The sequence below is a fragment of the Phymastichus coffea genome, unplaced genomic scaffold (genome assembly GCF_024137745.1).
Source record: "Phymastichus coffea isolate CEN01 unplaced genomic scaffold, Cenicafe_Pcof_1.1 PCOF00023, whole genome shotgun sequence".
Taxonomy (NCBI): domain Eukaryota; kingdom Metazoa; phylum Arthropoda; class Insecta; order Hymenoptera; family Eulophidae; genus Phymastichus; species Phymastichus coffea.
Genome location: NW_026706834.1, coordinates 536648 through 559206, shown reverse-complemented (window position 1 = coordinate 559206; position 22559 = coordinate 536648). Strand labels below are relative to the sequence as shown.

Below are 22559 nucleotides of genomic sequence, written 5' to 3'. Positions count from 1 at the left end.
TTTAGATAATTTGCGCTCTTGAGAATAAGTATGATTAAGAGCACTAGGGTAAGAATTACCTAGTTCTTTCTTTCGTTCATTGAATGGTAAACTAACTACATAAGCTCCGTTCGAATCAGGAGTAGTAGTTTCAGCATAAAAATTTTCACATTTTTGCTCGTCAATAGATAAGAGCTTTTTAGATTGAACAGTTTCAATTTCCCAAAAGCGACTAATTTTTGAATCGAGAGTTACTAATAGTAAGTGGCACGATCGCGGCCGAGGTGTATTATAATGAATTTCTACTTCACCTGTCACAATCCAGCCTAATAAGGAATTTTGCAAAATAACGTCAGGATTTTCTTGAATTAAAATTTGATCTGTACTTAAAAATTTGAAAAACAAGCTTGATCCGAGTAGTATGTCAATTTCTTCTGGTTTGTTAAATTCGGGATCAGCGAGTGTTATACCTGCAGGTATTTTAAGAGAGCTTTTGTCCACGAATCGCGACGGCAAAACACCAGTAATAGCAGGTAGATCAACTAAATCTAATACTTGTTCATATGCATTGACGCATGATTGAATCTTTGCTCGCATTCTATATTGAGCACGCGTAACAAGCTGGCCTAAACCACTTAACGGCAGATCAATCTTTTCTTGATCTAACATAAATTTTGATGTTAAATTCTCGGAAATAAAATTCATTTGAGAGCCTGTGTCAAGTAGAGCTCTACATGTATGGGGCTTATTATTTTTGTCAAGAATATTAATTAATGTAGTCGCTAATAAAACTTCAGAATCATGCGTTATAGTAAGAGTTACTTTTTGATTTTGCTGAACATTTTGATTTTGAGCAGATTGAGAGTTAGTTTGGTCAGCATCAGAATTTTTAATGAAGTGCAATAAAGTATTATGCTTCTTTAAACATGTTCTACAACCTGACGCGCGACAATTTTTTATAAAATGGTTATCACGAAGGCAATTTAAGCACAGTTTTTTCTCTCGCACGGCATGTGCTCTATCATTTTAATTTATATCTAGTAATTCAGGAAATGAATAAACTTTATGGTCCTGTTTACAAAAAGTACAAAGGTCCGAATTATTGGTACTAACTAATGACTGCTGAGTATTTGTTTTTGATTTTCTGTTAGTACTCGCATTAACTGTATTGTGTGCATTATTAGTTTGTGATGGTGGATAATAATCATCACCATCCCCTCGCTCCTTTTTCTTTAAAAAGGCAATCATGTCTGAAAATTTAGGTTTTGCATCATCTTCAAGAGATTCATTCCATGCTTTGCGCGTAAACCGATCGATTGCTACTAATCATTGTAATGCGGTACATTACAAGGCCTTTCCTGAGCGCTGCATTATTTGCAACACCTCAGGAAAGCCATTCCCGTCCCTTGCCGCCCCGTAACCAGTTGCGTAAAATAAAAACAAACGCGCCCTATAAAAAACGATTACCCTTTTTTATGCCAGAACAACCACACCGGAGATATTGACGAAACAAACTCTATGATAGTGATCCGACGGATACTCGAAAGAAAAAAAAAAAGGAGCGCACCACGAAATAAGAGAGTGCACGCACACACTCACTCCCGACCACGTGTTGCCGACCGGCAAAAGAAAAACGGGAAAACTTCACTGGGAAATGCACCGGAAAAGCATGTTAATGACACATGCAGATCTGTTACACTCCCAGGCACCAACACCAACATTCACAGAACACTGACACTCCTGGGGCGAGCAGAAAATCGCCGATGAAGTGGCAGCCGGCAATCAGCTGGGTAGGGCTGCCGAACACCATCGGCGACATCCTGAGCGCCACACACAACCACAACAATAACCACACACACGAATCTGAGAACACGTCACTTAACCGACACGGGAGCGCCCCAGGAGGCGCTCCAACAACCGATACGGGAACACGAGGCGTACGCGCGAGAGACCGAGCGGCCATTTTGAAGCGCCGAGATGAACTGAACAGAGCGAGCGAGATAGACTGAGAGCGAGCGAGCGAGACAGATTGAGACAGAGCGAGCGAGATAGACTAAACAGAGCGAGCGAGACAGACTGAGAGCGAGCGAGCGAGACAGAGCGAGCGAAATAGACTAAGCAAGAGCGAGCGAGACAGATTATATGAAATGATGAATAGAATAATATGTAAATGCGAGGATGGGAGCGCTACAATTGAAACGACGTATATTATATATGTATTCACAACGAATTAAAATTAAAATTATAATAAAAAAAAAATGAACATGGAATAAATACCGAACTATAAAAATTCGCATGCGACCGACACACCCCTATTATAATAGCGAGCGACAACTACCCCGTTAAATTTAATCAATAAATTAACCGACAGAATTCGAACCTCTGACGAAATTCGCTAGTGACGTTACGACCAATAAGCGAATTAGAATAAAATTTGATTTCCGTCCGGATAGAAAAATAGATAAGAGTAGGGGTGGATCTTTTCCGTCAATTAATGATAGCTACCTTAATGGGGGGTGAGAGAGGGTAAATAACGACGAATGTAGGAGAGTTAAGGAGGGCGCTGTATCCTTCTAATTTACATACAGACCAATGATAAAATATTCGGAGGGCGCTACCGATATCCGAATTAGCATACCGACCAATAATAACATTTCTTCTCGGAAAGAGGAGAAGAAAAGCTACCTTTGACCGCGAAAAGCCGATTCTCGTCCATTTTGCCACTGGTCTTCTAGCTAGAAGGAGTGATCACGCCAGATAATCTTGTCGCAGGACCAATTGCGTTAGACGCCTTCTGTTCACGCTAATTTCGTTCGCCGAAACAGCAAGAAAAATCGTAAGTAGGCAAAGTGGCACTCATTTATATTAATCGCGGAGTGCTGGAGTGGATTTTTCAGTGCCGTAGGTCGTCGCGACGCGTGGATCCGTCGATGCTGGTGCCTATCGAATCGCACTGACCTTTCCGCCATTTCGTAGAATCAAACGTGAGTGTTAGGATTATACGGATTAAAAGCAGTGATTAATTTATTCGCGCTGACCTTTCGCCGTATACTAATTTATTGTGCACGCAGAATTAGCCGAATAAAATTATTGATTAATTTAACCGCGCTGACCTTTCACCAATAATATTTATTGCGAACGTAGAATTAGCCGAATAAGATTATCGGTCTTATTGAATTGTGCTGACCTTTCCGCCATTTCATAAAATCGAATGTGAGCGTTAGGATCAGACAAAGAAGGCTCGTGATTTAATTTATTCGCGTTAACCTTTCGCCAATAAAATGATCTATTGCGAATATTGAAGGTAGACGAATTCGAACTCGTGATTCAATTATTCGCGCTAACTTTTCGCCGTATAATAATTTATTGCCGAAATTGGGAATAGATAAATTAGAAGTCGTGACTTAATTATCTGCGCTGACCATTCCACCATCTTTGTCAATCCAAGACCGACCGGGAGAATATTAGTATTTCGACTAATTCGTGTCCTTGCTATCTCATAATTATATCGGGTCATACTGACCCTAATCAATCCGACCACTTATTTATGGATCAATAAATACGCCAATACAACTGATTAATTGTTTTTATATACAATTTACTTTATTACCTTGCCTCATTTGCATGCTGGTGATTTTCAGCCGCGAGCGGTTATAATCCGATAACGCTGATTTGCTATATTTCCAGGTCCCACGATAGGTAACATACGCGCGAATTCGACCGAACTTTCGACCTGAAATAAGGAGTCTTCATCTGACATACCGGCATACCATAACAATGGAGACAAATAGGAAGCGAATTGTTGGACACCGAGGCCTGAAAGAGAGGAGATCGCGAGTACTCACCCTGCACAGTCGCCGTGAAGACAAACCGGGATACACGCGACGAATCCCATTTTGGCCCTACCCCCGACGATCACCTTAATTAGCCGGCGGTCTGGAGCCCTAAATAATCGGGGGTAAAGAGTCAAACAGGCCTTGTGGCGGAAGAAATTCGTAGCGCGGTTAAAACCTCCGAAATTCCCCGCCACATCATATAAACAAGCACATTGAATCCCACGAATCGACCGGTTCTTTTAATGCCTTCAAAGCATTGACATGCATTAATGCTTTTTCTTTTAATAAACGAATCAATGCAGCTGAGGACGTTTTCATACCCGGCAATTCAAGCAATTGCTGTAAGTGTGGTTGTATAATTTTTCGTGGCTTGTCACACGGTTGTGAAATCAATTCCCAAGCAACGTTGTAGTTTTCTTCAGATGCATCAAGACCGTCGAGAAGATTAATCAATTCCCTTTGGAGAGCTTGTTTAAGTCTATAAAATTTCTCTGTAGCAGTCATCGCGTCATTTTTGTGCACTAAGTTTGTAAAAGCATCGCGAAAACTTTACCACTCGCGCGGGTTACCATCGTAAGGCCTGACTTGTAATTTTTCCAATCCATGATTGATATGATAAGTAATGTTAGTAGGAGTAGAAACATCAGACTTCGCAATTCTAGCAGGTGGCTCTAGAAATTGAGCATTAGGTTGAATAGGCGTTGACGCAGCCTTGATTGTTTGTAATCGCATTTTTATAATTTTTGCACAAGAAAAATACTTTTGTTCGAAATCTGTTCGTTCATCTTCTTGCAAGGCAATTTCATTACCATTTATATTATCTTCGTTAGTAGATTCTAACGCGAACTCAATATTAAACTGAATCTTTTCAAATTAATTGTAATGTTTTTCTAATTTTATCTGTCTACTCTCGCAATCGTGTATATCAGCTTCAGCATTATCGCCAAAAAATTTAATTAAAAGCGTGACACTTGCTTTCAAAGTTCCGCGTTGTTGTTTGGAAGATTTGATTTCATTAGCATTCATTTTTGCTTTTAATATATAATCGAAATGGAATCAATCGGAGTGATAAAATAGGAATGAATAAGGACGGAGATTCTCTAGCTTACTTAGACTCGGGGCTGCTTTCTATATTAGATGTCCACGAGAGGCTGCTTGAATGCTTGGGCCGACGACTGCTTTCCTGCTGCGGGATGTCTGTGCGGCTGTATAACTCCGTGATTTTTTATGATGGTTCTGTTCCACCGGCTACTTAAGTCGTCCAAATGGCTGCTTTGCACCAATGCAATGGGTTTTTCTTGTATTATGGCATTGTTACACTGGTTAATTTATTTACAATCCGGCTCGGAGGACCATGTGTTGAGTTGAGCGGAAATATTTTTTATTCCGCCAGCCGCACGTAAAATTAATGACGAACGGGCGAGATAGAGGATAAAATAAATAGAGCTCTGTTAACTTAAACTCTATTTAATTATAAAAGGAAAGTAAATATTTTAATATTTAAAATTATACAAGCGACTGTGACAAAGTATGAATACGAGAGTCGTTTGAAAAGTCCGTGCAAAGTCAGAGAGATGGCGCTACTAGTGCGTACGAGGGTTGCTACTTATATTTTGAGCCTTGGCAATACTAAGTGTTTAGAGGCGCCATCTGACGTTTCCATTGGAAAGTTTGACATTTTTAACCATAATCTTCTTCAGAACATTTTTTCATTTGAGTGCAATTTGTGTTATTCACAGTAACTTGAAAACTTCATTTCGGGCAAAAAATGGAATTAACTCGTGAGCATTTTCGTGCGATGATTTTCTACGACTTTCGACGTGGGCTATCAAGACAGGAGTGCATCGATCAACTTACTTCGACTTTTGGCGATGAAGCCCCATCCCTTGCCACTGTGAAACGCTGGTATAACGAATTTAATCGTGGCCGCAGTTCGCTCGGGGATGAAAGTCGTCAAGGTCGTCCAAAATCAGTTGTTGTGCCAGAAAACATTGATGCTGTGCACGAACTAATAAAGCAAAATCGGCATGTAACATATCGTGAGATTGAGGCATCCTTGGGCATTAGTATGACGAGCATCAATAAGATATTGCATGAACATTTAGCTGTAAAAAAGATTTGTTCGCGTTGGATCCCTCATAATTCGACAAAAGCTCAAAAAGATGCTCGCATCAATTGGTGCAAAGAAATGTTCAAAAAATACAATCGCGGTGCATCAAACGCTGTGTATAACATCTACACAGGTGACGAATCTTGGATCTATGCATATGAGCCCGAAACAAAACAGCAATCCACTGTATGGGTCTTCCAAGACGAGCCGAATCCAACAAAAGTGATTCGTGCGCGAAGCACTTCGAAGCAAATGATCGCCTGTTTCTTTAGAATAATTGGACATGTGGCAACTGTACCGTTCGAGCATCGTAGAACAGTGAATTCTGAATGGTACACAACCATTTGTTTGCCAGAAGTGCTTGGTGAAATACGAAAAAAGAAGCGACAACGAAGGATCATTCTTCATCATGACATTACAAGCTCTCACACATCAGCTAAAACAACCTCCTATTTGACTGGCCAAAACGTTGAATTGATGGGTCATCCTCCATACAACCCTGATTTAGCACCAAATAATTTCTTTTTATTCCCGCATATCAAGAATAAATTGCGTGGACAACGTTTTTCGGCGCCTGAAGAAGCCGTTGATGCATTCAAAAACCATGTTTTGGAGGTACCTCAATCAGAGAGGAAAAAGTGTTACGAAAATTGGTTCGAGCGCATGCAAAAGTTCATTTATCATCATGGAGAATACTATACTTCGAAAAACAATAAAGCCATTTTAGATAATAAATTACTGTCTTTTCATTATTAGGCTCAAAATATAAGTAGCAACCCTCGTATCAAGGTTATTTTCAGTCAGTGGCATATCTTTGAAGAGCACACACTAAGTTTCAGCCAGATTGGCCAATTACTTTGCTTTTTACATTCGTTTCAATCAAAGAAATCGAGTGGTTGTAAAAAAATGGACGAAAAAGAATTTCGTGTATTGATTAAACATTACTTTTTCAAAGGCAAAACGCCTCAGGAGATTAAACAGAAGCTTGATAAACATTATGGTGATTGTGCACCTTCGATTAGAATGGTTTATAAGTGGTTTTAAAATTTTCAGAGTGGCGATATGAGCACAAAAGACGCTGAACGTTCTGGACGCCCTGTTGAGGTTACCACTTTAGAAATCATTGATAAAATCCATGATATGGTGATGGCTGACAAAAGAGTGAAGGTGCGTGAGATTGCTAGTACTGTAGGCATCTCGAGGGTACATAATATTTTGCACTAACATTTGGACATGAAAAAACTATCCGCTAGATAGGTGCCGCGATTGCTCACGATTGACCAAAAACGAGATCGTGTGAAGTATTGCAAGAATGGTTTGCAGCTGTTCCAGCAAAATCCGCAAGACTTTCAGCGTCGTTTCATCACTATAGATGAAACATGGATACATCACTATACTCCTGAGACCAAAGAACAGTCTAAACAGTGGGTTACCAAGGGGGAATCTGCTCCGAAAAAGGCGAAGACAATTCCTTCGGCCGGGAAGGTTCTGGCGACTGTCTTTTGGGATTCCCAAAGAATAATCTTCATCGACTATCTGGAAAAGGGTAAAACCATTACAGGCGTATATTATTCATCGTTATTGGATCGTTTGAAAACCGAGTTGCTAGAGAAACGTCCACGATTGGCCCACAAAAAAGTCCTCTTCCACCACGACAATGCGCCAGCTCACGCCTCAGCAGTTGTGGCCGTAAAACTGATGGAGATAGGGTTCCAACTCGTTTCACATCCCCCCTATTCTCCAGACTTGGTTCCGTCGGACTACTATTTGTTCCCTAATATGAAAAAATGGCTGGCGTGGAAATGATTTTATTCAAACGAGGAGGTGATTGCAGAAACGAATGCCTTGGACAAATCCTATTATTTGGAAGGGATTAACAAACTAGAGCAGCGTTGGATGAAGTGTATAAGCCTAAAAGGAGATTATGTTGAAAAATAAAAAAGATTTATTAAAAAAAATCAAGCAGTTTTTATTTTTGCACGGACTTTTCAAACGACCCTCGTAAGTATAAGACTGCACAGCCAAGGCTGAGCTGTTGCTCTCTGAACGTTTTGCGAGAATCTGATTATAGTCTGACGCAACAGATGCGACGATAGTTCGTAGGGTGTATACATTTTTTGGGAAATGAATTTTCATTGAATAAGGAGGTATGAGGCAAGGAAGTACGAAGCTCGTGGGAGTTGACAAAATAAGATGCATTTTTGTGGAAAGGGTAGCGGTCAGTTTTGGAGCATAAAACTGCCTAGAGTCCCAAAGACCCTTTTTATATGAGATTGTCATAAAATAATCGGAGCTCGAGGCGAGCACGGCGTAATAAAGCAATTGAGTGACATGCGCTGTTCATGTGTTTGGGATTAGAATTTCTGAAATATTTGAAATGAGCTATTGAGTTTACAGTTGGCAAAAAAAATATATTACTTTAAAGATAAACGTGATTGATTTGAATTTTCGAAAGAGGGTTTTATGTTTTATAGTCTCAACTCGTTTTGAGGACGAAACAAACATTGACTTGATATTGTTTAAACTTTGACGGGCTTTTTTTGGCTGAGGGTCAACTGGAAGCTTCCACTGCGAAAACTGTTGTTTTGTTTGAACCATTTCAATAATTTCCGCACAACTTTTACCGAAATTAAAGCATAATTTAATGCGAATTCGCTGCTCGGTTCATTCTGCCATTTTTAGCAATAAATGAATTGCGATAAACGCAAAAAAGTTGTAAACAAATAACCGTTGCACGGGAACTAAGGCGTTTCATCGCTATCTTGAACTACTGACATGAAGGTTTGAAATTGTTGGTGACGTTCATACCCTCCAGAGGTCGCCTGAGTCTCTTTACGTGAAGATAGGTCGGATACTTTTGGGACAGACCTCGTATAAACAGAAAATAAATTTCACTAACTACAATTAGTAACACAGAACACAATTACGATATAACGGTATCACGATATAACAAAAAAAAACAATGAACTATTAATAGAACATCAAGATGAAATTGATTTCAGAAATCAAAGACTAACTTTGTAATACATAACATTTAAAGCAGATGAAAAGAAATTAGGAATAAAAGCTTTTATAATCGTATTCAAGAATTATCTATATCGCCTTTTCTGGGATGGTTGGGTTCCACTAGTTGGAAGAGAAAGTGAGTTATCTTGGCCTATCAAGCAGAAAATTCTATCTAAGTATTATCACGCGAAAATGTTTAAGGGAAATGGATGCAAGAAATTGTAAAAATATCATTGTTAACTGCTTCATTACAATATTTATAAGTCTGCAGGCCAATTACGTTTAGTATCTTTCATACCTTTTTTAAAAGTGATGAATAAAATAATGGGTTCTTACTTTTCTACTACAAATATTAATAACATTGATGAATTACATAATTTACCGAGAGAACAATTAGACTCTATACTTGCCACAAACATATCAATAATATTGAAATTGTACTCGTACTTATATACTTGTAGAACATCTTGAAGAATGTTTACAATTTTTTAATAATTTGAAAGGGTTAGTCTTATGGTCTTAGCAAGCTGGACAGTTAGCATATAGAGAGTTTTTATGTTTCAGAGAAAAGAAAACAAGTAACTTGATTATTGACTGTTCTATTCATAATAATTAACAGACTATTGTTGAATTCTCGTCTTTTCACTGATAAATATTTAATTTCAGAAACATTGTGCTATTAAAAAATTGTCGTTATATAGGAGCATTAAAATGGAGTATGCCGTGTGTTATTTTCTATGAAATAATTGTTATTATGAATTTTCAGATTGAAAATTTGAATATATAGATTTGTATTAAATAACTGATATTATTTTCTTACCCATCTTTTGTATTTATATGCCGTATTTCCACGTTATACATACAAAGAGATATAGGTTAAAGAATAAAATAATATCATTTGTTATCGATATTCTTGTAAAGAAGATCAGATATTGTTTTCGGATTTATTATTTTGGACACTACTTTGGAATCTGTCGGTCTAAGATAGAATAAAACGATCGATCAATTTTTGCCATAATTTATTAAAACTTTGGAGCATCAGACAATTACGTTATAATTCATCAAGTGTATGTAACCTATAGTTTAATGTGTATCGTATTATGCTGATAACTAGGCAATGTATCCTGTAAAGAAATTTATATGGTTATGAATAATATATGGAAGTTCGTATTCTGTAGGTTTCCGTACAAAACTTTTGCAGGATATCGTGTAAAATAATCATATAGAGTTTTCGGCATTTTTATTGAAGAGTCGTTACTTGATCATTAATAGCGTTACTTCTTAAGATTATTTGATTGATAATACTTTCTATCAGGACTCAAAAGTGTTGTTAAAATATTTTTACCACCATTTCTCATTTAATATGTCTCTGAAAATATGATTAATGTTTAGAGTTATGATAAATTTTGATGTATTTTTAGGTTCGTAATTTAAGTACATCCTCAATTAGTAACGATGCGGTTCGTATGAAAACATTTTCCATCTACCGCTGGAGTCCGGATGAACCAGATAAGAAACCTTATATGAAAGATTTTCATGTAGATCTGAATAGGTTCGAAAGATTGCCATATAATACTATGTTATTATTTATAACAAAAGATTGATTATTTTACCGATTTTAGTTGTGGACCTATGGTTCTGGATGCATTAATAAAAATAAAAAATGACATAGACCCAAGCTTAACATTCCGTCGGTCTTGTCGTGAAGGAATATGCGGATCTTGCGCTATGAACATAGAAGGGATTAATACATTGGCTTGCATTAGGTAAATTACTGTATATTATTTATACTGAAATATTATTTTACATTTTATTTTATTTCAGTTCAATAGATTCTAATGTAAATAAAATAAGTCAAATCTATCCTCTTCCACATATGTATATCATAAAAGATCTCGTGCCGGATATGAATAACTTTTATCAACAATATCGCAGTATACAGCCATGGTTACAAAGAGATAAATCAGAAAAAATTGGATCTCTTCAGTATCTACAAAGCGTTGCAGATCGAAAAAAACTTGTAAGTATTGGATTTATTTTTGTTATAAAATTTTGTATTCATTTAATCAGGCTATCTAAGATTTTCAAAAGTTGCAATAACAAATTCGGCAATTAAAAATATACCAACAGAAAAAATTAAGGAATTAAAAACATCCAAATTTTTAATGATTTTTCAAATAACTGTATCTTTGTAAAATCGTATAAAATATTTCAAATAAGCAAATTAAAGCTTGAAGTTTTTAGTTTTTAAATATTAGAGTAAAAAAATTTTTCAGTCCATATCTTTTGCGAAAAGCTAACGATATTGCGAAAAAAATGTTTCGAAATTTTTTGGTTCTTATTTTAGTATACGGATGCGGAAATAGTTTTTAATCTAAAGTATTATATGGATTGGATAGTTTATTTATTCAGTTTTAATTTAGTATCTTGTAGAGCTTAATACTACAAATTATCTCAGAAATATCGGAGTTTAAATACAAAAGGATCATTTTGTCTTTGATCATCGATGTCATAGATCCAAATGATCGCAAACCAAATTAAAGATGAGCTTCTAAAACTTGAAAAAAGTCTCTATAAAGATTGGCCATTTATTTTTCAATAAAAATATCCTCCATGCTTTACGTAAATTAAAAAAAAATGGCTTTTGGTGGGTAGCAGTGCGTTGAATCAACAGTGTCACGAAAACCAATAATGTTAAGTTTGCCTTATACAATTCAATATACCCACAAGAACTTCCCACAATTAAATTAAATCTATCGAGCCATTACTTTGTTTTTATTTGGGACGGCGATAAATTAACAAAATTTGAAAAACAAGTGCAACTTTATACGGATCATAATCTCAAGTATAAAGTAAAATTTAAACAATTTAAAATTTAAACAATATAAAGTAAAATTTAAACAATCTAAAATTTAAACAATTATAATAGTTTTTAATTTAAATCAATAGCCAACTAATAGTCAAATTTCAAATTTTAAGTTACAGTCATGTATGGTTTTCAATCAGATTTTTCCTAATCCTATCACGTTCTTCATCAGACACTCTTCACTCCAAAATCTATAGGAAAAATATACTTTTCAAAAGATACTATAACATTAACACAGATTTCAGATACTAATTTATCGTTGTTGAACTCGAAAATGGTCGCTATGTTATTGTTTAATGCGCCAGTTCGCAATTTCCAAGGAGATTTATAACAGTGAATTTTATGTAAATAAGGTAATGAAGTCAAAATCAGAATATTTTTATTTAAAGCCCTTGTAAAGCATGATAAAGATTTGCAACGGTAGTCGATTTAATTAATCGGTCCGTTCGCGATTCTGCTTCTCGCGCGTTAGTACGAACAATTAAGAGAGAGAGAGAGGGGGCGCGCGATCATTTGAATAAACAGTAACGCCTCAGCTGTTTACGCGAGTTTACCGCCGATATTGTTTTGCGCCGTGTTTCGCCGTTATTAAAGATTTTCTGGGACAATTACGTGTGTGAGTGCAACGACGGTATTGCAACAGCAAGTAGCAGCAGTGCAGAAACAGCATTGCAGCACATTAAAGGCAGATATATTTCATCAACAATTACGGCTGTCCACCGTAATTGCACTGCAGGGTAGGTGCACCTCCCGTCATTATTGCGTGACAAAATACATTCGGTATTTTGTCAATTGTGATAGCGATTTTTTTTTGTATTTACTCCGAGCGTTAGTTCGCGGTATAATTCGAATCTTCTCTCTCTCTCTCTCTCTCTCTCATCCGATAGTATTCATTGTAAAATCCTGTTCGCGAGCGTTATTCTTTCGGCCCAATAACGACTGTAGTTATTTTTATTAATTAAAGTTAGTCAAATTTATTCGCCGATTACGTCATTTAATTTTCCCAGTAGATTAAGCGATTTGTAAAAGATTTAGGTTTTAATCTGATGACATCTAGGGGATTAAGTGAATTAGGCGTAAAGTCGCCCACACCTAAGATTCATCGAGTGTCACAAGGCACGTGACTTAAGGTGAGTTCAACTCCGTTCAATAGAAGACAATTAAGCGAAATTATCTGACGTAAAGGCGAATACATGTACAATCATACGTGTTTAACGGAGCGGCGGTTAGCTCTGCACTGTGGGAGTTTGTTCTTAAGTAAATTTCCCATTTTTTTAGATAACCTCCCCCGTTACATGGCGCCCAACTGGTATTAAGACCCGTTTCGTGCGAATAGGAAGGTAATCGACGCACGAGAGAGAGAGAGAGAGAGAGAGAGACGATTGCGCGAGCGCTTAGGGAGGTTTGAACGGGTGGTAGCGCGAGATCGTGAGCGGTACGCCCTCTACTGAGGAAAAAAACTAAGTCACTTCCAACTTTTACTTATAAATTGTTAAATTAATTGTAAAAAGGGCCGAAAGCGATAATTATTAGTAGGTCGAAGTGATTTCAGGTCGTTCGGAGTAATCAGGTGTTAACCTATTTCAGCCAGAGTTTGGCGGATATAGGGGGATTGGAAACACCTTAACGACGATAAAGGCAGAGAGCGTAACCCAAGCGTGCAGTCCAGGAAATATTAGCCAGGCGGAGCAAGCAAACGGCAGGCTTCGACCTTAGGTAGGATATTTCATAATATTATTAGTTAGTTTGCAGAGACTGCACGCGATCATAATCTCGCGAGTTTGTGCCTTATAAAAAGGCGGCATTAAGGGTAATTGCACTAAATAGTATATACCCCGCTCATAGTGGTCGATTAGGTCGATAATTTTAAACCTCGACCGCATCCTAAATCCGTGCGGAGGCAAGATAGCTCTGTTGTCAGCCCAAATCGACAATTGGGCATTAGAGCTGACCTCCGCACAGCGTGAACGCTACTTGGCTGATCTAAAGCTGCGCAAGGATGGAAGTGTAATCCAGCAGGCGGCTAGGTTTGGGAGATGGTTGCTAGGAGAGTACACCGTCACCGATTTCGAAGAGACCACGTACAGCAAAGTGGTGGCGGGGCGCAGGAGGCGCACCCGACAAGCGTGGCTCGGCACAGTCTGTGAAGAGTTGGAAAACCTCAGCGCAGATGAGAACAGCGACCATCCCCTGAAGCTCATCAACGGGAAAGGAATATGTCAAGGACATTCGCCAGCCCAGATGTGGAATTGGAGGGTTAAGCCAGCCGCCAAGAAGAGGATGAGCTCATCCAGAAGGTTCTACGCACCCAGGAGCAGGAGGAGTGGGAGAGAAAACGGAGAAATCCGGATCTTAGGTCGCAGGAATCCTGCACCCTGCACTGAAGGAGGGAGTCGACTGCAACGGCAAGTTAGTAGGTCGAATCCTAGAAACCCTTCAGACTCTGCAGGGAATACAGGTGCATGCTGGGTGCCAGGCGCTGGACATGCGTCAAAGAATACTAGAGCTAGAAGCCGGAATGCATGAAATGGCCAATGCAACCCGTTCTTCACGGAGCGACTCGGTTCAACCACGCTCCAGACGTAATGTGGACTTTCAGGACACATTCACCTGTCACTACGATTCTGGGATTCCGTGAAGCACACCGGCTCCTCCAAAAGAAGGGACGTTACCCCACCGAAAGCCGTCCAAAAGAGGAGGTGAAGAGGATCCGGAGGACTACGGGAGATCCGCACTTGTTCGACAGTTAGTGTATGCGTTGAGAATTAACTGTTAATAAGGACGAATTAGTGCGAGACTACGTGTCCAACCTGGTAGCTCTTGTCAATAGACTGTAACCTCCAAATTCCTTGGAGAGACTACTAGATCTGCTCCATGTAAACCTTCTTTCGAACATCCAGATTAGCCGCGTCGGAGCGAGTTGACGTCGATACGAGAATTTAATAGGAGGGCGACCGAAGTACAAAACACCTTGTCTTACGGTCGTCCTCCACGTGTATTCGCAGACCCCAACTCGACGATCTTCCCTCAGCACGCCTACCAGCCGAGCAAAAGAACGGCTGGTAGTAAATCCCAAACCACTGCAATGGCCAGCGAAGGAAAGGCGCGCGCGAAGGAGTGAGATCCGCAGTGCGGACAGGAGGCCTACCGTACAAGAGACAGTATCGGCTACGCAAGCTTCCACTACTGATAAGAAGATGGAGAAGCGTCTGGAGGGTATTGAGCGGATTTTACGCAAATTAGCCAATGAAACGCAAGACAGCCCTCCAGATCAGCATCGTTATTGGGAAACAGCTAGTTGTCGACGACCCAGGGATCCAAACAGGTCTTGGTATGGCATCAAGGGAGCCCAGGACCTAGCGGTACGTTGGAGCAGAAGGCGATCGAGCCCGATGCCAGCCCTCGGCAGAATAGGGGAGTGGTCATCCTGAACCAGGTGGCCACATACAAGTTGTGGAGGAGGAGGAAAGATTCGACGAATGTAAGGATCGAGCAACCCGAAAACCTAAAAGGTTTGGATCTCTCCACACAAAAAGCAAGGAATCCACGAGTGGAAACAAGCCCATCGTCGTCGCAGCAGCGGAAGGAAAAATTCGCTGAAAAGCACAACGAAGGGAGGAAAGATGCGACTCGTGGATATGACCCAGAGGATGAGACCAGGTGGTGGTTGCGGGTAGACATAAGTGACTTTAAAATTAGAGCACTCTATGATACCAGCGTCTCATCCACAGTCATGAGTCAATTAGGGCTACGATTGGCATCGGAGATGGGACTCGGATTGAATGTGACCAGGGCGGGCGATGCAAGGCTCACTGATGGGCGCCCATGCCCCATAATTGGTCACGTGATGTTCCCCTTTAAGGTAAGGGGAACCACAAAGGAAATTAGAGTCGCTATTACGCCACTTCTGACGGATGACTGTTACGTAGGCGCGAACTTTATAAGAGAGTTCCGCGTAGTTTAGGATCCCGATGAGGATGAATTATGGCTGAAGGACGCCCAGGTAAAAGTACCTATGGACGTGGCGGGAATTGATCGTACGGCATTTCTCGCATCAGTAGGACTGTGGCAGGCCACGAAAACACAGCTGGAGGAAATAGAAGACCTCGTTAGAAGATTGATTCCTGACGGAGGTCAGGCGTGAGGCTGTGCCGTGGGGGTTGAGCACGAAATAGATGTTGGAGGTGCTCGACCCATCAAACAGAAGTACTACCCAGTTTCTGATAGAGTGCGAGAGGAAATGTACGCGCTGGTCAAGGATATGCCGGAAAAAGTTGTAGTTGAACCAGCGACCAACGGATGGTCAAGTCCAGTGGTGATGGTAAAGAAGGCTGATGGAAAGTATAAGTTTTGCGTGAATTACCAAAAGGTGAAAGCAATTACCAAACCTGACGCCTATCCTTTACTGTATATGAATGACATCTTAAGGCGGATAAGGGATGCAAAGTTCATATCCACGCTGGACTTGAGCAGTGCGTACCATCAGATTCCCCTAAAGGAAGAATCGCGTCCGACATCAGCGTTTATAGTACCTGGATTAGGGCACTTTCAATTCAAAAGAATGCCCTTCGGACTGTCATACGCAGGAGCGACCTTCCAGAGGTTGATGGAAAAGGTGATAGGTCCGGATATGGATCCATTCGCTTTTGCTTACCTCGACGACGTAATTATGGTTTTGTCGTCCTTTGAAGATCATAACCGGCACCTAGAAATGGTATTACAGAGAATTCTAGGTGCGGGTCTAACCATCAATAAAGCCAAAAGCCACTTCTGCAAGACGAAAGTCAGGTACTTGAGAGTTCTCGTTAACCACGACGGAGTAAGATCAGATCCCGAAAAGATAAGACCGATACTAGAGTATCCAACACCCCGGACTGTCAAACAGGTTGAGCGATTAATGGAAATGACCTCGTGGTATAGGCATTTCATACTCAAGTTTGATCGTTGAACTTATAAACCGCCTGACAAGAAGAATGTACGTTTCTCTTGGGAGGATGAGCAAGAGCGAGCTTTGACGAGGTTACAGGAGGCGATGACCTTCGCCCCAATATTGCAATCGCTCGATCCTAGCGGTTACTTTGTACTAGAAACTGATGTCAGTGACAGTGGGATCGAGGCAGTCCTCACGCAGGATGTCGATTGAGAGGAGCGTGTAATAGAATAAGCCAGCCGATCACTCAACAGCGCTGAGAGGAATTATACAGTCTCCGAGAAAGAGTGCTTGGCTGTGGTATAGGCTATTGAAAAGTTCCGGTCGTAAATTGAAGGGCATCCGTATACCAGGGGGTGCAGTGCCCAGGACCCAGGGTGACCTGTGGGGCGCACTGGGTCTACAACCACCCCCGTATCCCGGAGCAGCCCACTCTCCTATTCGACTTCAGACACGTACGTCTGGGGATCAACGAGGTGGAGAGTACCTGGCGGTTCGCAAAGGATCTCCAGTCTACAGGAGCACCTAAAACGCTTCATGGACCGCCATGGCGCAGAAAAACTGCTCGGGGAGTGGGCAAAGGTGGCTCAACGCCAGAGGGCCTACGGAGAGGTCTTGCTGCGGGTAGACAATGGGCAGGAGTCCTCCGCAGTGCTCCCTGCGCCGGCACAGGAAAAGGGCTCCCTAAATGAAATCGGTTTAAACAAATAACAAAAAATAAAAAATCATAATTTATTACAAAAAAAGCCACAATCTTCGTTGGGCCGAAAAACTTGCACACGTATAGGATTTACAATTATCCGGAGAGAGAGAGAGAGAGAGAGAGAGAGAGTCTTTATTTGCATGATACAAAAATATAACAATCAGTGTACGCGCAAACACGTACACATCATACAACATGTGCTTATGAGAGTATATACAAATAGGTTGATGATCGATAACATAAATCATAAAATACACTCAAACGGACTAGATAGACTAGAACACGTTATCATCAGTTAAAACATATCATCAAATCCTCAATTGACTAGAGTCAGTTTACTTAAAACTAGTAAGGCAGTCTGAAGTCAAAACTGTCATCGTACATCCATCAACCTGTATATCCATAACTCCAGTAGCACCCCTCAGTGGCCTATGCATTTAACGCTGCAAAATACTTTCGTGCCCCCCTCTTGAAGCTGCTAAGCGACGTCGCATGCCTCAGTTCAAACGGAAGGGAATTCCAGAGTCGAGCTCCCATGATCCTAAAGGATCTGCGTGCCGTCTCCGTCCTTGCTTTAGCCACCCTCAGTTCGGCCTGTCTCACTCTGCCCGGATATTTCGATTTATGCATCTCAAACATCGTCGCCAAGTAGTCCGGTTCGCGCATTCACAGGCACTTATACATCTGCAGAGATGCAAAATACTCCCTGCGAATGTCCATACATAACCAACCTAACCTTTGTCTGAACAGAGAGACCGATGCATCACGCGGGATGCCAAAGACATACCTCACACACGCATTGCTTAATTTCTGCAGTCTTTCCCTCTGCTCTGTCGAAGCTCCCAGACACACCACAGTGCAATAGTCCAGGTGTGGCTGGACCATCGACTCAACTAATCTACGTCGAAGGGGCTCCGTAGTGCATGCTCTAATGAAGCGCAGGCCATACAGAGCCCTCCTAACTTTTTTCGCAACCCGGTCAATATGCGACCTCCAGGATAGCTTGGAGTCCAGCACAACTCCGAGACTTGTCACTTCATCACTAAAGGGAACAAGCACGCCCTCCTGCACCTCAACGCCTGGCAGTTCCTCCGCATATATGTCATTTGTGTCCTTGTTAGTCACAAAAATAATAGCTTTGGTCTTGCCAGCATTGAGGCGCAGGCCCGATTCCCTGGCCCAGCCCGCTACCAATCCCGCCGCTTTTGACAGTATCCGGATTCCCTTCGTCAATTCTTTTTTCGGTATATGCAGATAAATCTGCAGGTCATCTACATAAAAAAGGTGCGAAACCCCACGTCCACTAAGTACATCTTTCAAGTCATTGACGTATAGACAAAACAAGAGCGGTCCCAGCACCGAGCCCTGCGGCACCCCCAGATTGGTCTCCCGCCAGTCCGAGCTCCCACCCTTAGAGGTTACTCGTTGTGAGCGACCTTGTAGGTAGGATTTCAGCCACAGAAGAGCAACACCAGAGAAGCCAAGGGCACGGAGCTTGCGCAAAAGCTTTGAAGGCGACACGGTGTCAAATGCCTTGCTGAAGTCAAACAACAGCAAGAGCGTCACCATTTTTTCGTCAACGGCCATTCGGATGTCATCTGTTAGTTTTATCAGCGCGGTCTGGGTACTATGATTCTGCCTAAAACCAGCCTGGAAGGGATCCAGAAGTTGACTTTTCTTTAGATACTCCGTGATCTGGTCATGGGCAAGCTTCTCAAGCACCTTTGACAGGAAGCAGAGCAGCGCTATCGGACGGAAATCCGATGCCGAGGAGGGTGCAGTATTTTTCCTCAAGGCTATCAGCCGTGCCCGCTTCCAGGCACCCGGGAACACTCCCCTAGCAAATGAGGAGTTGAATATGGTCCTCAAGTGCCCGCCCATTACCGGAAGAGCTTTCGCCACCACCCCATGGGGAATTCCATCAACTCCGCTCGCTTGTGATGTAAAGTGGGAGACAGCTAGGACGACATCGCTTACGCTAACGGGCGTAAAGGTAAAACCCTCCTCGTTCATAACACTCACTCCGTCCATCCCAGCGTCTACATCCTCAAGTATCGCGATAGAAACCCCAGCAAAGTGGTCATTCAGCTCGTCCAGGGCGAACCCATGAAGCCCATCCCCACCCGCACCAGGCAAGAGGCCGTGGCTACGCATTTCCTTCCAAATATTCTTTCCTTCATCGAGAGCATTAGATAAATGATTGTGAAGGTACTCAACACGCTCTCGTTCTATACGCGCATCGACCTCATTGCTAAGCCTTAGAGACTCATCTAAGACATCCGCCCGCCCAGTACGCTTGTAGCGTCTGCGCATAGCATCACGCCTATCAACAAGTCTCCTCAACTCAGGACCAAACCAAGGAGCATATTTCTTTCTGCGGCAAACTACCTTCTCAGGTGCAAGTACGTTAATGGCTTCGGTCAAGTTATTACTAAGACCCTCAATAGCACCCTCCAGGTCTGTTTCGGCAGTCTCGGTCATTGCCCAATCACAGGATCTTAAAAAGTCCTGAAGCTTTTCAGGGCAGATACCGCGGATGTTACGGTATGTAAAATTATCCCTCGGCGGAGACGGCGCATATATGTCGATCGTGACATCAATGATGGCATGTTTGCCAAAACCGGGAAGCAATTCCGCCTTATAGTCCTTGATGGTGTCACAGGATTCAGTCAGCATGACATCGATCCACGTGTGAGAGTCTCCCACATGGTGAGTCGGGCCATGCCGGACCAGCCCCAGCGACAACTCATCACTTAGTCGCTTGATGGTAACAGCATCATCCGAGCCCGAGGTCATGTCAGCATTGAGATCACCCATGATGATCTTATGGCTAAAACCATCACAAAGGTCCCTCAACACCTCGAACAGATCCGAGCCCTTCTGAAAGGGCACCTTTGGTGGACGGTAGATCACTCAGACAAGCACCGGAAGGGAGCCGCCCGTCTCAACACTGCAAAAGAGATACTCAGGTATTCCCGGTTTACCTGGCCTCTGCGTAGCAGAAGATGCTAGTTGTTTAATTTTGAAGTTCTCGCGTATGAAGAGAGCAACTCCACCACCATTCGTGTTGCGATCGCATCTTATTACCGTATAACCCGGGACCTGTACAATGTGGTCTTCAACCACGGGCCCCAACCAGGTCTCGGCAAGTCCAAAAATGTGGTAAGTGTCATCCCCAGCCAGGAACAGTCGCAGCTTCTTTACCCTTGCTCGTAGCGAGTTTATGTTGAGAAAGCCAGCCCTGAGGAAGCCACAGCGATCCGCAACACCCGCGGTGCCTGCCTTTGCGAGTCACGCCGTCCCCTTATCGATGGCAGCGCCCTCATTAACAGGACCCACATCCCCCGCCACGTCCCTTCCCCGCGGCACGGTCCCCAATATCACCGACGACCCTGATCCGCTTCTTGAATCCCATGTCGTCCTAATGGCCCGCAAATCTGCCTCCGTCTCGAACGAGCTCACCCTCTCACCCACCCTTCTTCGAACCAAGAACCGTCCACCACTGTGCCATACATACCTGAAGCCAAGTCCCCTTGCTATAGGCTTCAGGCTCTTGAACAGTTTAAATTGTGTTAGGGGAAGCATTTCATTTATAAATATTTTTCTCTGTGGCACAGTGGCATGCAGTTCCGGTCCAAGCAGGTCCCTATCGAGATCCGCAGCAGTCAAATAGGCGTTCACACGCCCCCTCCTATCCTTCATCACCTCTGCCCTCATAAACTCACTGTCCAATGTGACTATACAGGCCGGAAAAATCGATCTTGGCCCCCTCCCCCCACCGCGAATCGCCGCATCAGCCACGCCCCCTATAATTTTCTGTGTGGGATGCGAAACACGCACTCCCACTATATTTTTTGGGAGCACTGACGGGCGAACAGCTCTGAGGGCTGCAAGCGCTAATTTGTTTAATTCATCCCTAGAGATGTCTCTATTGTCCGGCAATAGGCCCCTCAAAATCAACTCACAGCTCCCATCGTCTACGTCATCAGGCAGCGACTCCGCCCTCCTCCCCGACCCAGGCAGGTCAAGGTCAGCCCCGGGCCCATGAGCAGCGCCACTGGAGTTAGATGCAGGTGTATTATTATCACCTTTGTCTGTATTCACGACATTACGTGTACTTTTCTTCAGGGTACCTTTCTTAACACCACCCTTGACCCGGCAAGCACCCCAGAGGTTACCAGAGTCAGTCAAAACTTTTTTAATTCGCTCCTCCAGCGAGTAATTGCTCGCCAGAAGAGAGCTGCAGGTATTTTGCAGTTCCTCCATCTTCGACGACTGGTCTCGGATCGCGCCCTCTAGCGCCAGCATGCGATCCCCGCCAGCAACATCTCTTTCAGTCTCAGGTGATGGAGAGACCACCGAGGCAGCCTGCAAGGCCGGACACCGCGTCAAGAGGGCCTTCACTTCATCGACCTGTCTCTCAATAGCGTCAAATCTCTGGAATAACAATTCCAGGGTGCTTACCGGAATCAGTATGTTGTTAATACTAGGTAGTTCCGGAGTCCCTAGGAAGTGTTCATTTATGCTCTTGTGATTGTCGTTGTTTTTGTCGTTGAACACTTCCGCGTCAATTTTGCTAGCTTCGAGTACGGGCGCCTGCACGTCAGCCACCCGTTCTGCTAATCCACTAGCATCGTCTAGCGCCCGTGCACCCGTAATCAGTGCTACCGATGCCTGTCGCACACTTGTCGACTGGCCCACCGGACAAGGCGAGCGTCTCGGCGACAAGCCCCCCCCTGGCTTGAACTGGATGATGAGCCCTGCGCGACGATTTCACTCGATTCAGCCGATCTTCTGGCCGCCAATTTGCCCGGTGCGTTAATAGTTGCCGTTGGTGTGGATGGTTTCGGCAAGTCCACTTTGCAGTTGTTGCATGGGCCGTCTTTCTTGTTGCCGGAGCACTTGCTATGCCTCGGCTTCTGACACACAGTGCAGAGTTTGAGCCTTCTAGCCGAACTCTCCCCGCAAACGACACACTTGAAATCGCTCATGTCGTTTTCGCAGTTTATATTTGGCGGGCTCAAGCAGAAGCGCGATGATCGGCGCAGGCGGCGCAGGCGCAGAGAGGTCGATATTTGCGCCAAAACTCGCAAAAATCTGCACTGCTCGTCCTAACCTCACTCTCGGAA

General features: G+C 42.6%; 1 protein-coding gene across 2 annotated transcripts in view; it reads left to right on the top strand.

Annotated features, from left to right (window-relative positions):
* Nucleotides 1–22559, top strand: part of LOC131675474 (succinate dehydrogenase [ubiquinone] iron-sulfur subunit, mitochondrial) — a 224370-nt gene that overhangs the window by 85512 nt on the left and 116299 nt on the right. For both annotated transcript variants that reach the window (XM_058954466.1, XM_058954467.1), the window contains exons 2-4: nucleotides 10353–10483; nucleotides 10554–10697; nucleotides 10756–10951. In XM_058954466.1, the coding sequence (XP_058810449.1) occupies nucleotides 10353–10483; nucleotides 10554–10697; nucleotides 10756–10951 (471 nt within the window). The remainder of the gene's footprint in view (nucleotides 1–10352; nucleotides 10484–10553; nucleotides 10698–10755; nucleotides 10952–22559) is intronic.